The sequence below is a fragment of the Xiphophorus couchianus genome, chromosome 16 (genome assembly GCF_001444195.1).
Source record: "Xiphophorus couchianus chromosome 16, X_couchianus-1.0, whole genome shotgun sequence".
Classification (NCBI taxonomy): Eukaryota; Metazoa; Chordata; class Actinopteri; order Cyprinodontiformes; family Poeciliidae; genus Xiphophorus; species Xiphophorus couchianus.
This window is the reverse complement of record NC_040243.1, coordinates 12846921-12860976: the sequence shown is the minus strand read 5'-3', so window position 1 is coordinate 12860976 and position 14056 is coordinate 12846921. Positions and strand designations below refer to the sequence as shown.

The window sequence follows — 14056 nt, the reverse complement described above, 5'->3', positions numbered from 1 at the left end:
ACACAGTGCAAGCAGGTTATTTCACTGTTTTAGTTTTTTAAACCCAGTTTTGTTCCTTCTTACAGATTTATTTGCTGTTTGTGGTTATTGTACAGCAGCCGAGCTTGCTGTCTCTTGATAATTGTCACAGTAGATAAAGCTTTGAAATGATTTATCTAAGCCATTATACAGGAATGTCTACACCTTTGAGCCTCTGTACATACAGTAAATATTAAAAAGTTGCATTTTATGTATTGCAATGCCCCGGCTATTTTTGGTAACTGTTACTAAGAGCCGCGGATCAGTGGATCGTGAGCCGGAGGCTGCAGAACCCTACAATAAACGAATAGCTAATTATGAACCGTAAGCATCTATTCTTCCAAAGGATACTTTGAACCAGGGAGCCGAGCTCAAAGAGCTAATGACATTTTGCCAGAACACTGGGTATAATTTAAAGGGACGATGCCAAACAGGAAATACTTCAAGGTGAATCGTCTTGACTAAGCAAAGGCCTCTCGAAATATGATTGGTGGTTAGTTTCTGACGACCTCAGTGATTGGTCATCACTGTCACAGGGATGTAACCTCAGCTGATCCAATCACCGAGCAGCTTGGCGTTTATAGTGGAGATGGGCGAGGCTTCAGTTGAGAGGCGTAGCTGAAACTGGTTTGTCTTGTATGTGGGAGAGTATTCCTTCTGTTCCTGTCACGACTATGTTTTTCAGGTGTTTTATGTGAGTATTTAAATTTCAGCGTATTTAATAGCTTATGTTTGTTCATGTTATGCGTGGTCTCCAACACCAGGAGAGGTTTAGGTCGACCTAAAGTCGCTTCTTTTCCCTGGTGAATCTGAGCTAAGCCTAATTAGTGAGATTGCCTTTGGGCTTCTGTACGTTCAACGTTCATGTTTATTTAGATTTAATTCTAGTTTATGCTAACTTTTAAGGGTGATACTTCAAAAGTTTTTTTTTTATAAATCATGGTGTAAGCTGTAGTTTAAGTCAAACATAACTGTATTTTACCTCAGGAGTGCCTAACACAGTCACAAATGGCTGAAGTAATACCCGTCGGCTCCCCCTTGCTCTTGCCATCCGTCATGAACGCCATCTTCCAGGCTCCGGAGGACTCAGGCACCGCCGCTGCTAGCCCTCCCGCGGACCCTCAGAGCGGGGAGGACTACTTGTTTCTGGAAACCACGCATCCCAACACAGTCCTGCGGGGCCTGAACAGCATGCGGCTTAACAAAGCCTTCTGTGATGTGACTCTGTGCTGTGGAGGACAGGAGTTCCCTTGCCATCGCATTGTACTTGCATCCTTTAGCTCCTACTTCCAGGTGGACATCTCTTAGGGTCACAAATTGCACGTGATGTACTATAAAATACTGAATTTTGAGCTTTTCGTTCTCCCTCTCTGCAGGCAATGTTTTCAGCTGACTTGCTGGAGTCCAAGCAGGAACGTGTTGCCATTAATGGAGTTGAGCCCCAGATGATTGGCAAGCTGGTGACCTATGCCTACACATCTCAGATCTTCATCACTAAAGCAAACGTACAAGTAAGCGATCCCTCTTTTTTTGTTGCCTTTTTCCAACCAGAATCACTTCTGACGACGGATTTTGCTCCTGTGTAGGCGCTTCTGGCAGCGGCCAATTTATTGGATGTGATGGCTGTTCGAGAGGCTTGCTGTCACTTTATGGAGCGTCACATGGACGAGACAAACTGTGTGGGAATTCACTGCTTTGCCGAGGCCCATTCCTGTAAGTTGCTGGAGAAACGTAGTATGGAGTACATTCTGGAGAACTTCAGCACTGTTTATCAACAGGTGATGACATACAATTTTGCCAATTCCTTTCTTTGTCGGATTTGATTTAAAAAATAAAAATGTGCTAATTGCTGTGATCCTTTGTGTATTCTTCTCTCTCCAGGAAGAGTTTTTATCTCTCTGTGTGGACAAACTTACAGAAATCATCTCTAGCGACCTTCTCGATGTTCCTAAAGAGGAGATGGTGTTTGAGGCCGTCATGTTGTGGTTGAATAAATGTCCTTCTCGCAAGCAGGGGTTTGAAAAGGTATTGTTTCTTTGAGATTTGGTGACGTTTGAGTTTTTATTGTGTTTTCCATAAAATTAAATTGTTGTGATTACACCCGTTTCATTTGGCAATATGGACAAATGCAGTGTTTTGAGGAGAATACGTGTTATATATGCCTGCCCTTAAGGTGTCATCTGAAGGCTTATTTGCTCCCGTTGGAGCTTTTCACAGAATTTTCCCCATATCACAAATATGAAAGGATGTAAAACTGTACAAGTTTACAGGTGGTATTCATAATTTTTTTCTTTTTTTAGTATATAAAACTGATTTGGACGTCTACCTTTTTGTATGAAGATTTGTAGTGGTTTCAAGATAAAAGGAAACACTCAATTAAAAACATAATGTATTGTCTAATAAAAGATGTCCCTCCTTTTGTTTGTTCCTCTAAGGTGCTCGAGCACATCCGCCTGCCTCTCATCAGCCCTTACTACCTCCATGACCTAATTGAGTCTTTAGATGTCGTAAAAGAGAACCAGGCTTGTCAGAAGCTCATTTCTGAGGCCAAGGACTACCTGCTGCTGAAGGATCGCCGAGGAGAGCTCTACAGCTCCCGAGCAAGGCCACGTAGATCCACAGGTACAGGTAGCTGCATCTGTAACTCGGGCTCCTAAAGGAATGAGATCTATCTGTAAAATCTGAATTGCCAGAAGACATTCTAAAGTAAGGTGCCCAGGGGAGGTGTCTTCTGGGTGTAGTTTTAGTTTTGTGTTTGTTTTTTTGTTTTTTTTCTTCAAAATGTTAAACATTATTCCTATCAGAGCAACTTCGTTGATGCGTCAACCACTTGACTTGCGGTAGACAATGTGCTTCTGTACAGATGGCACTTCAACCTTTCTTTCAACAAAGGCTTTCTGCCTTTAAATGGTTGTGCTGATGATGGATTTTCCAATCTGAGGTTATGGATGTCTGCTACTACTGCGGCATTACCCTAAGCCTACCATGTGCTCCTCTGGTTACTGCTCCCTTCCCCTCCTTGGTCAGTTTATGTTGACCACCATGCCTTGATAGATGTTACAATTACTTTTTTCAAATTATTTTAGGTGGCTGAAAATGTTTCTGTTATTGTTTGAAGCAGTAAATTGTCTCCCATGGACAGAAGTTTGGGACCACCACAAAATGAAAGATGGAAAACATTTTCTTTACAGTTTCCTCAAGAAGAAAGTTGGAAGGAGTTGGTGATGCAATAAAAAAAAAAATCTGACATTTGTAAAACTGGTTAGAAAAAGGCATCGTTACCCATTTAGTTACACTGTAAGGTTTAAAATGATATGCACAGATGGCACTGGCTTTTAATCTTCAGATCTAATTGATAAACTTTAAATATGTTTATTAAAAATACTTAAATACATTTTTATATTGGCATTAGCAGAGAAAGGGAAATTACTGCAAGCTATCACATTTTAAATTCAACCAAGGAAGAAAAAAAAAAAACAAACCAAGCATATGTTGGGAATTAATTTTTGAAATGGAAACTGTTTTGTGAATATGTCATTGAATTAATAATCACACAGGCCTTTTACTTGACAAGCATTATATTTTTAGACGTCGGCACATCCTAAAGCCATATCCTCTTGTACTTGTTGCCGTGCCAACAGGAACTGTTGCGGTAATAGTAACTGTTGGCGGGGAAGACGACAAGGTGGTGCTGCGCAGTGTCGAGAGTTTTGATCCCACGACCAACATTTGGAAGAACCTAGCATGCCTTCCTTTCGCAGTCAGCAAACATGGGCTTGTCGTCTCAGGTGAGTTGCAGACTCATTTATCCATTATTAAATAAGATACTGCACTGAATCCTCTCCAGAATTGTTTGTTTTCATGTTCCTCTTCCATCCTTTTGCAGACTCGACTCTGTATTTGGCAGGGGGAGAGTTTCCTGATGGCTCAGCAAGCAGAGAGATGTGGCGTTATGACCCCTGCTTCGACTCCTGGATGGAGATGGCTCCCATGAATGTAGCTCGTTCCGAGTTGGGTAGGAAAACCTCAGAATGATGCATTATATTCTACCGTGTTCTAACAACTTACCCATAACAAGTTAGCGTAATACAAATCAGTTGATTTGTATTAAAGCACAATTTATTCCATCAAAGAAATTTCAGAAACTGCAACCTAAAGAGCAGATTTATAATAAGTAGGTATTTTTATGGGGTTAGAAAAACTTTTAAGGCAAAGCAGTCAGATTTACCAGACTTTACAGTGATTATCTCTAAGATTACACAAAAGCCTATATGAAAAATTACTTAAAGATAAATGTATTAAATCAAACGCAAATAAACAGAAGTTGCTGAAATTACAAGAAGAGGATTGCGATCTCTAAAATTGATGCTGCTTCTTTCGCCTGAGTTATTCTGACCATGTTTGTGTGGTGCAGTTATAATAAAAGCTTATTAACAGTGCAGAAACCTGTTTCAGGTCTGGTCATGCTGGATGGCTTTGTTTATGCCGTCGGCGGATGGGAGGGCCGAGGTCGTCTGGACTCGGTGGAGTGCTACAATCCCCACACAAACTCCTGGCAGTTCACGCCGTCAGTAAAAATGGCCGTTACCAGTCCTGCAGTGGTGGCCCTGGATGGTCTGCTATATGTTACTGGTAGGAAACTGGTGCATGTGCTTCTTAATGAATATTTAATTATAAAAATACGTGTATAAAAATTTTCTGTTGATGCTGGTAGGCGGTGCAGTTCTTGAGGATGGAGACGGCACCGACCTTGCCCAAGTTTACAACCCAAAAACCACAGTGTGGACTGAGGTCGCTCCAATGCAGATTGCACGCTCGGGTTCAGCTGCTTGTACGCTCAAAGGAAAGCTGTACGTTATAGGTAATAATCATTCCTCTATCTTTGAAGGTTTGTTGTTTTTTTTTTCCAGATTGGAGTCGTTTTTGATTAATTGATTACTTTTCAGGTGGATGGCATGCCTCTACAGAGAACACAGATAAAGTCGAGTGTTTCAACCCAAAGACCAACCAGTGGACTATGTGCGCGCCAATGAAGGAACGCCGCTACCGGCCAGGGGCGGCTGTAGTAGACGGAAAGATTTATGTCTTAGGAGGCGAAGAGGGTTGGGACAGGTAAGCTGATTTATTTATTTTTTTTCAGTTTTATATTTTAATCACAGTTCTTAGAAGCTACATGTGAGTGCACTTTTTTGCTGTTTTGTTTAATGCTATTAATTTTTTGTACAGATATCATGACACTATTGAGCGGTACTGTGAAGAAACTGATACTTGGGAGATTGTTGGGGAGATGCCTACCAGTCGCAGCTGGCTCAGCTGTGCATCTCTCCAGCTGAGGAAGAATGTCCACATATGCAGCCGTCCTGGTACACCAAGCGAAAATTAAATCAGGACAATGAAGGGAGACCCTGCTGTGGTTTTTAATCTTTTGCACACTGAATGTCAGCAGTGTCCCATCATGCTTGAAAGGTGTTGAGGCTTCTCAACCAAGAAGCCTGAAGGACTTGGCAAAATAGTGAATTTTCGTGTGGGATCTAGACAAAAATGCCTTATGGAGTTAGCCTGGGACACTTGGGTTACTCCAGGATACTTTCATACAGGATCTCAAGTTACTGCGACCCACAGTCTAGTCTGCAGTTGGAACTTGTGCTCTGTTCAATGTTGATGTGTTTAAGGAACCCTTGTTATGTCTGGGCACCTCATACTGAAGATGTTCCTGCCCAACATAGTGTATTTTTCTATTGTAATGTATTTTGGAGATTACCAGTCTAAAGATGGTTGACTTCTGTGGGATCTATTATATTGTGAATATTTTTAAAGCTTGCCTGTGGGAGAAAAAAATAACCTGTGAGCAGTCTTTTGAAATTGAACTTTGTACTTTTAAATGATTGTCTTTTTAACCTGTGATGTGTAGAATATATTTTTGTAATGTTGTGAGTCCTTCATGTTGGTGAATTTATGTAGAGTTCATTTACAGTAAATAAATAGCTTTATTATAAATGGGTGGGGTTTCTTTTGTGTTTTATATTTGACTCTGAATATTACCTATTAAAGTTTGCGGATTTTGGTGAGCAAACTGAAAGAAAACACTACAACTCAAATGATCTTTTTTCAATATATAGTATTACCCGAAAAAGAATTGAAATTATAACTTGCAATTGGTTGCACTGGATTTGATTCAAGTGTGAGAGTAAATGGGGTCGAATGCAAAAACACAATTTGGCTTTCAGATTTATATTTGTAGGAAAATATTGAAAATCACACAGCATGTTCCTTTTACTTAACAATTAGCACTTTCTATTGTCATATTCACTGAAGCTGTTGGTTATAATGAAACAGTATGTGGAAGAGTGAGTTAACTTAGTTTCTTGGAGGGGGCAAGAACGTTTCTCATACAAATTTACCCTTTCCCAAACAACTTAACCAAAAACATGTTACAGTATGAGATGGGGGAGATAAAGATTTTTATAGGCAAGTAATAAAACTCTTTCTTATTAGACATCTACATTTTGAAAACTTTATTAAAACAAATTAAAGCGTGCTTGTGACATTTGGATGTTTTCAAATCATTAAGGGATAACCATAATTAATTTTTAGGTCACTTTTTTCCTTATTTACCATATCAAAAATGCAAAATATTTGTCTTGGAGAAATACCTTTTTTATTATTTCTTTAGTAAAATAGAAATAAATTGTGCCTCTAGGAGTCGCTGTTCCTTCTGCACATCTTGGCTTCTCTAAAACAGGAATGTGAGATTAGAGCTGGTTTAAATAAAAGTAAATACAGTAAAGTGCTTGTCAGTTCACCGTATCCAGAAACACAAATCAGCCAGGCTTTCAGTGTGCAGACTGTATGCAAAAATATATTTGACTGCAAAAAACAACTTTAACAATATTTTCAACAAAATATTTGCTGTTTTTCATCTGTATTTCCTGTGATGTCCCACACGGACCATGCAGCCACATATCATAAGCATGTTACTTCTGGCTTGTAGAGAAGTCTTTAAAAAATTTCATTAAAAAAATAAAAATAAATAAACTGGCATTTTATTTTGAAAAACCGAGGGGGTCAGAGGGCGCAGTGCATTGTGGGCCAGGCCGCCGCCATATGTGTCTTTCTGCCGGCTGAAGGAGAGAGCTGGGAGTCATGAAAGGAGTCCGCTCACTGAATAATTTCTCGGTCAGTTGTGTGTCTTTTACTCTATGAACAACATAATAATTCAGGTTTACATGCATTTCGTTCTTTTTCTCAACCTGCTTATGAGCTGACACAGCATTTAGCTACTCTCTGTTAGCACGCTGGCTAATTAGCTTCCCTAATGTTTAGATAAACCAGGATATACTTGGTCTCTGTAACTAGATAATTTAAACACAAGATCATTCACAAAATACGAGTGGTCGTTCATGAAATCCATATCAAATCCCGTAAAGTACATTTAGAAAACTGATAGAGGGAGTTCAACTTGGTTTTGTTTCTTTTGCTCAGCTGGATGCAACCTGAAGGTCATCTCTGAGCTGGTTTCCCTGTGAAAGATTATCAGAGTGAAATATTCAGATTACAATATTTTGACTTCAACTAAGTGATACCCTGACAGTTATCTTAGGTTATGTTTACAGAAGAGATGTTGTTATTGTCCAGAAAAGGCTGTGAGGGATTTTCAGGTGAAGAACATTCAGTATTACCACCTGCTATGGCTTCAATGTAAAAAAACAAACAAAAAACAGATCTGTGGATTTTACTCTCTTTGACACGGACAGCTGAATTTATTGCTTTATGTAGAAAATATTTACAAAAGAAAAATAGTAAATATTAATTCATGTTAATTTATCTATCAAATCATATGTAAAATTATTTGCATGCCTTAAACTGTCAACTTTATATTTGGCTTTAAAAAATAGGCCAAAACGAGTTAGTTCATAATTATGATGTGGAGGGACAATTATTGTTTTTAATTTTTTTTTTTTATGAATAAAAGTAAAAAATAAAAGGAGTGGCGTGCATTTGTATTCTGTCCCCTTGTGTCAAGCTTTTGCATTATCATTTTGCACTGTAGTTTCAGTCTTTTGGGACATGTCTCGACCAGTCTACACACTGAGTATTTGCTCACTCTTTTCTGAAAACCATCTCACCCTCATCCAGATTGAATGGAAGTGTTAAAGCTTAGCCACAGATTTTCAATTGGATTAAGATTTTGGCTTTGCCTTTGGAAGCAGAGATTTAATGCTTGAAATATTACAGCTAGCAAAAGGTTGCATACAGGCACTCTTATAGTTTTAATATTGCTATGACTATAATTAGCCATTAGAAAAGTCATAACATATTTTAATTAGCTACATTTTGGGTTTTCATTAGCTGTTAAAAATAAAAACTTAAATTTTACTAGTGGGATTAAATGTATTTGATTTATGGATTGTGAATTTAACACATATTTAGGGTTCTCTGTTCATATTTCTCACAGAAACGCTGCTACGCCTCTGCCAGGCGGGGCCAGACTCTAACTGAACCCTTTTCAAATGTGAAACCTGCCCAAGCTGCACCTTTTTCTCCTCAAGATGTGCAAGTATGTGCTGCTCTCTTAAATGTTTGAGTATTTTTATGTGTTTTAATGGGAAGTGTAGTTTGCCAATCAGTGACATTGGAAATTAGCAATTGATTATAGGCTCCCAATAAAAAAAAATAATTCTGCTTCCTCAGGTGTCGAAACTCCCAAATGGGCTGGTGATAGCGTCGGTGGAAAACTACTCCCCTTTGTCAAGAGTCGGGGTGTTTATAAGAGCTGGGAGTCGCCATGAGAATTCGGAGAACCTGGGAGTCTCTCATGTGCTTCGGCTTGCTGCTAACCTGGTAATACATACAGGAGTTAGTGAGTGATACTCCAAACGTATCACTGTTTAGGTCTATTATTTAATCTGAAGCAAATTATTTAGTCCAAATTAATCCAATCCCTTACAAAGTAGGTTTAGGTGCAGTACTGCTTTTATATTTTCACAGGTCATTGAAGTTTTATCATTGAATCATTGAAGCTGAAAGTGTCCTTTTTTTTGGGTAGACCACAAAGGGAGCATCTGCTTTCAAGATCTGTCACGGTGTGGAGGCTCTGGGAGGAAGCCTGAGGTAAATATGGTCTCTCTACACGCAGTTTCTTCTCTTATTAAAATAAAGCATGACAATTTGACTTAACTGTGCTCTCATTTGTTTACACCCAGTGTCACAGGGTCGAGAGAAAATATAATCTACTCTGCAGACTGCCTGAGAGATGACCTGTATGTTGCTTTGCTTCTGTTTTTTGACATACTATGCGTAGCTTACTAAAAGGTTCTCAAAACTACAGTTATTGATTTGTGTTTGACCTGTATCATAGAGGTTCGTTGCTGGACTTTCTGGGCAACGTGACTACAGCTCAGGAGTTTCGGCCGTGGGAGGTGGACGAGCTGACATCCAGGGTGAAGATTGACAGGGCTCTGGCTCAGCAGTGTCCACAGATAAGTGCGTATCAACCATCCAACTCCTACAAGTTCCACTGTATCCTGTTGACATTTAAAAGTTTATTTTTCGTTTAATAAAACCTTGCAGTATGTCTTGCAAATATATTCATACCCCTTTTCACATTTTGCCACAACCACATAATTGAGAAGTTGAAGGAAACTTATTGGTTTCGGGAACATTTTGGAAGTCTTTTGGGACATGTCTCTACCAGCTTTACTCATCAAGGGTTTTTCCCAATTCGTCTTCCTAAAAAGCTCCATCAGATTGGATGCAGTTGTCAGGTTTTTCCACAGATGTAGGTATGATCTTTGACTAGGTCATTCTAACATGTCCTGCTGGGAACTGACCTTCCCAGCAGGACATGTTAAATAGATTTGAGACTGCCACAGTCTCAAATCTATGGCAGCCTCAAACAGCTTTTCAGCCAGGATTGCCTGGTATTTAGCTCCATTCAAATTGCCCATCAGCATGATGCTGCCACCACCATGTTTTACCATGGTGGTTGTAATTCAGTGACATCATGCACAGTTTGTAATGAAAGTTCAATCTCCAGTTAAGGTACCTCCTTCCAGATGTTTCCTGTGTTGAGGCAACCATATAACAGGAATTATTACACCCTTCTTTCAACAATGGCTTTCTCCTCCAGAGTTGCTTGGATATCCTATCCTCTTTTCCTAAAAGTTGCTTCTCTGTTTTCCTTTGAAGGTGTAATTGAGAAGTTGCATGAAGCAGCATATAAGAATGCCTTGTCCAACTCTCTGTACTGCCCTGACTTCATGGTTGGTCGTATCTCCTCTGAACAGGTTTGGATCTGTTTTATTTTGTTTAAACTAAATTGTGATTTACACCATTCTATGCCACTTTGTAAACAAATGATTAATATGAATGTCTGTGCCTGGTGAAATGGTGAAAAAGCAGTGCTTGGTAGTTGATGTGTGGCTCTCACACACTTTTCCTGCCCTTTCTCCTCCCCTGTAGCTCCACTCCTTTGTTAAGGATAATTTCACCACTGGCAGAATGGCCCTTGTAGGAGTAGGTAAGTGTTGTCTTGTCTGTGCTGCTTTACTCACCTCACTCTACTCTAGCTTCCTAACAAGTTTTCAGCTTTGCTGATGTGTGCGTTTGACTTATTTGGTTTCTGTCTAATAATGCACAAAGGCATTCCAGAGTCTAAACCTGGACGTCTGTCTAATTCATGTGTCCAGGTGTCAATCACTCTGTCCTGAAGCAGGTGGGTGAGGGTCTTCTGAGCACTCGCAGTGGAGCCGGAGCACCTGTTGCTAAAGCAGCTTACCATGGAGGTAAAAGCTTGTATAAAGCAGGAAAGAAAAAGACATATATTTACTGCAGTTTTCTTTAATGAACCTCTAATTACGCAGCCATATTCACAGATATTCAGATTTTCCTTTTTTGAGTGGAAGCATACAACTTTAACTATTAATTAATTAATTAACTGACTGCATGAGTTAGAATTTATTGTGACTTTTCTCCAATCCATAGAGGACCAGATTTAAACATATAGATGCATCACCCCTAATGTTTTGTTTAATGTCCCTAAGCAAGTTGGAGAGAAAATTCATGGGGTTTTTTTGTACAGTGAAGAGGTGGGCCACAAAATATTGTTACTTCCTATTAGAGGAAGCAAGTTTGTAAAATTTAAAAATTCATTTGAAATTAAAACTTGCGGGGGTTATTAATCATTTTGGGATGAACTGAAAATTTTTAGCATGTGCATGTATAATTTTGATCCATGAGAGAAAATCCATGATTACACCTAGCTTTGGTTCTTGAAATTAATTGGTTGCAAAATCATTTCATCCTGGAAAAAGGCAGCTTTAGCTTTCAATACTTGGATTTAATTGGTCTGGACATAATCGGATTGATTTCTTTTTTTAAATGAGTTGAATTGGTTTGTTGTGAATTGCTGCTATATAAACAAACTATTTTAAATAAATTGATATTTATTAGCAGCTGTGCCATAACGTCTAAGCCAGATCTGAGATGAAAACTGGCCAATTTTAGCCTCCAGCTAAGCAGTTGGCGCCGATATGCAACAAATGTTCTCTTCTAAGTTTCATTTACAGTTACATTCTGTGTGAAGGTGAACTGCGCGTGCAGAATAGAGATGACCTAGTCCACGCGCTGGTCGTTAGCGAGGGTGGTGTAATGGGCACAGCCGAAACCAATGCCTTCACCGTTCTGCAAAGGATTCTGGGAGCCAGCCTTCATGTGAAGCGGGGCTCCAGCATCACCAGTAAACTGAGCCAGGGGATTGCCAAAGCTACCGCTCAGCCATTTGATGTAAGCTGAAGAATAGCGATACTGTGCTGGCATCCTGTGAAACTGAACAACGCTCCTTTGTTTTCTGAGAAATGTGTGGTCAGCAGTTTTTTCTTTTTTCATGCAGCATGCTTTCTAATGATTGTGCCCTCTGGTTGTCTTCAGGCCACTGCTTTCAATGCCTCATACTCTGACTCTGGACTGTTTGGTGTCTATACCATTGCACAAGCTAACTCTGCCAGAGAGGTAAACAGCTAATTTCATCTCAGATAATCACAAAAGGCCAGGATGTCATTTGAACATACCTGATCCTTGATGAATTTTTTTATTCAGGTAATCAGAGCTGCCATTGCTCAGGTGAGAGGTGTTGCAGAGGGAAACGTAACAGAGGCAGACATCATCAGGGCAAAGTGAGCTCACTCAGAAAATGGAGTAATCATTCAGATGCAGACTTTGTAGCTGTTCTTAACCGTGTCTTTGTCTGCTGGAGCACAGAAACCAGGTGAAAGCAGAGTATTTGATGTCCATAGAGAGCTCTGAGGGCCTGCTGGAGGAGATCGGGGCTCAGGCTCTAAACACTGCAGCCTACCAGGCTCCTGAATCCGTCCTCCATGCTATCGATGCCATCACCAGGGCTGACGTAGTTAAGGTAAGAGTTCAGAGAGCAAGGTATCATCCTCTACTTCAGTGATTCTTATTCTTTCCTTGTTTTATTCACTTAATGTGTCCAACGGAAGGTTGTTTTCAAACCACTGAGAAACAACATTTAGACAAACATTTCATAACTGACGTTTTGTTTATGTGCAACGCCTCCGCTTCCTCATTTAACCTCAGGTTTGTTGTCATGGTAACAGCACTGTAATGTGCTTCTCTTCTGAAAAGGCAGTTCATGTCCTTACCTTTTATCATCAGCTCTTAAATTTCTCTTCTTGAAATCTCTTTGTTTTGAAAAAGAAAATAATATATTTGTGGGAGACAATATTCAGTTAAATTTAACAAGTTTTTCCTTCTTTTTTTTTAAACAAAGTGCATCTATAGATGTGGATAGCTTATTCAGATAGACTATTGAAAGCCTGATTTCTTAACCAACTTCACAAGTATTAAATGCTTAATATTTTTTTGAGATGTTTCAAAATGATTGTGAAATATATCAATTAAATCATATCCCTAATGGTTCTTTCTTATCTTTGTAGGCTGCCAGAAAATTTGTTGATGGCAAGAAGACCATGGCCGCAAGTGGACATCTTGTTAACACACCATTTGTAGATGAATTATGAAAAAGAAAATCATGTGAAGACCATTTATATCGCCAGTGCTGGTGCACTGGCATAAATAAGAGAAAACAAAGCGAGCTGCAGAATCATAAAGCATTTTATCTGTTTATCAGTGTAAATTAAAGTACAGGCAATTAAACAGCTGTTTGTCGGATAAAGTCTGCATCTTGATCTGAAATTGATCATATTCTTATGTGATGGAGGTATGATGGATAAGACAACTACTCTTCTTTAAATAAAAATATTCCATGCCAGCTTCTCACATGACATCAACACTTTGCAGACACGGGAAGTGGAAGCATTTTTGCTTTTATTCAGCATAAACTTTCAGCATGGAAATGTACTGTTTTGATCCTCGACCAGTGGAGGGACCCAAAAGCAAGCACAAGGATCAGCTCAGGTGTGAGAATGAGGGACGGTTAATCCAAATTTTTGCACCACGTTTGGTTGTTCTTTCTTCAGGTTTCACACCGGTCATATGGTCTCTGACATTTATTAGTTCAGAGTGTCATCATTGTCAAAATGTACATAAAGAAAATAAAATCATTATAGATTCATTTTACTTTTGTGTTTTTACTTCTGTTTTTACATTTTTATGGTTGTTTGCTAAAAGTTCTTAGATTTTATTTATTCTACATCTAATTTTCTGTTCTGAAAAACATGAAATACAATGAAATGAAAAAACATATTTTCATAAGAAATCGCTTAGAAAACCAAGGCAGCATTGAAAAACTAAAAGCCCATAGCAAGCTTTACAAAAATGCTCTACAAAAGTATTCCTGACCCATTCACATACAAACTTGCATAGAATATTTTATTTGGATTTTATAAGGTATACCAGTTCAAAAATAATGCATAGCTGTAGTGTGGAAAGAAAATATGTTTTTCTTTCACAAAAATATCCAAATATTAAGAATGAGTGTGTTTTTAGTCTCTCCTCTGCTACCCCTAAATATAATTTCATAGAACCTTACTGCTGTTAAGTGAAGACTTCAGATGTG

At 39.0% G+C, this 14056-nt stretch overlaps 2 protein-coding genes across 4 annotated transcripts; both read left to right on the top strand.

Moving 5' to 3' along the window:
* Positions 1 to 593: 593 nt before the first annotated feature.
* On the top strand, positions 594 to 6019 carry LOC114160342 (kelch-like protein 20). Of its 3 annotated transcripts, none has more exons than XM_028042901.1 (12): positions 594 to 712; positions 1006 to 1311; positions 1395 to 1529; positions 1605 to 1796; positions 1900 to 2043; positions 2454 to 2646; positions 3660 to 3806; positions 3905 to 4033; positions 4474 to 4650; positions 4733 to 4879; positions 4965 to 5130; positions 5245 to 6019. In XM_028042901.1, exons 2-12 carry the CDS (start codon positions 1027 to 1029, stop codon positions 5399 to 5401), a joined length of 1872 nt encoding a protein of 623 aa, XP_027898702.1. In that variant the 5' UTR covers positions 594 to 712; positions 1006 to 1026; the 3' UTR covers positions 5402 to 6019. The 3 variants fall into 3 exon arrangements, with proteins under 3 accessions (XP_027898702.1, XP_027898703.1, XP_027898704.1); XM_028042902.1 differs by having other exon boundaries at positions 2454 to 2640; positions 5245 to 5449; XM_028042903.1 differs by having other exon boundaries at positions 3926 to 4033; positions 5245 to 5449.
* A 1057-nt stretch (positions 6020 to 7076) lies between these two features.
* uqcrc2a (ubiquinol-cytochrome c reductase core protein 2a) lies at positions 7077 to 13617 on the top strand. Its single transcript, XM_028042919.1, has 14 exons — positions 7077 to 7194; positions 8474 to 8575; positions 8710 to 8859; positions 9065 to 9129; positions 9222 to 9278; positions 9377 to 9501; positions 10207 to 10304; positions 10480 to 10537; positions 10707 to 10802; positions 11603 to 11802; positions 11947 to 12027; positions 12115 to 12191; positions 12277 to 12430; positions 12975 to 13617. Exons 1-14 carry the CDS (start codon positions 7162 to 7164, stop codon positions 13056 to 13058), a joined length of 1380 nt encoding a protein of 459 aa, XP_027898720.1. The 5' UTR covers positions 7077 to 7161; the 3' UTR covers positions 13059 to 13617.
* Positions 13618 to 14056: the final 439 nt, after the last annotated feature.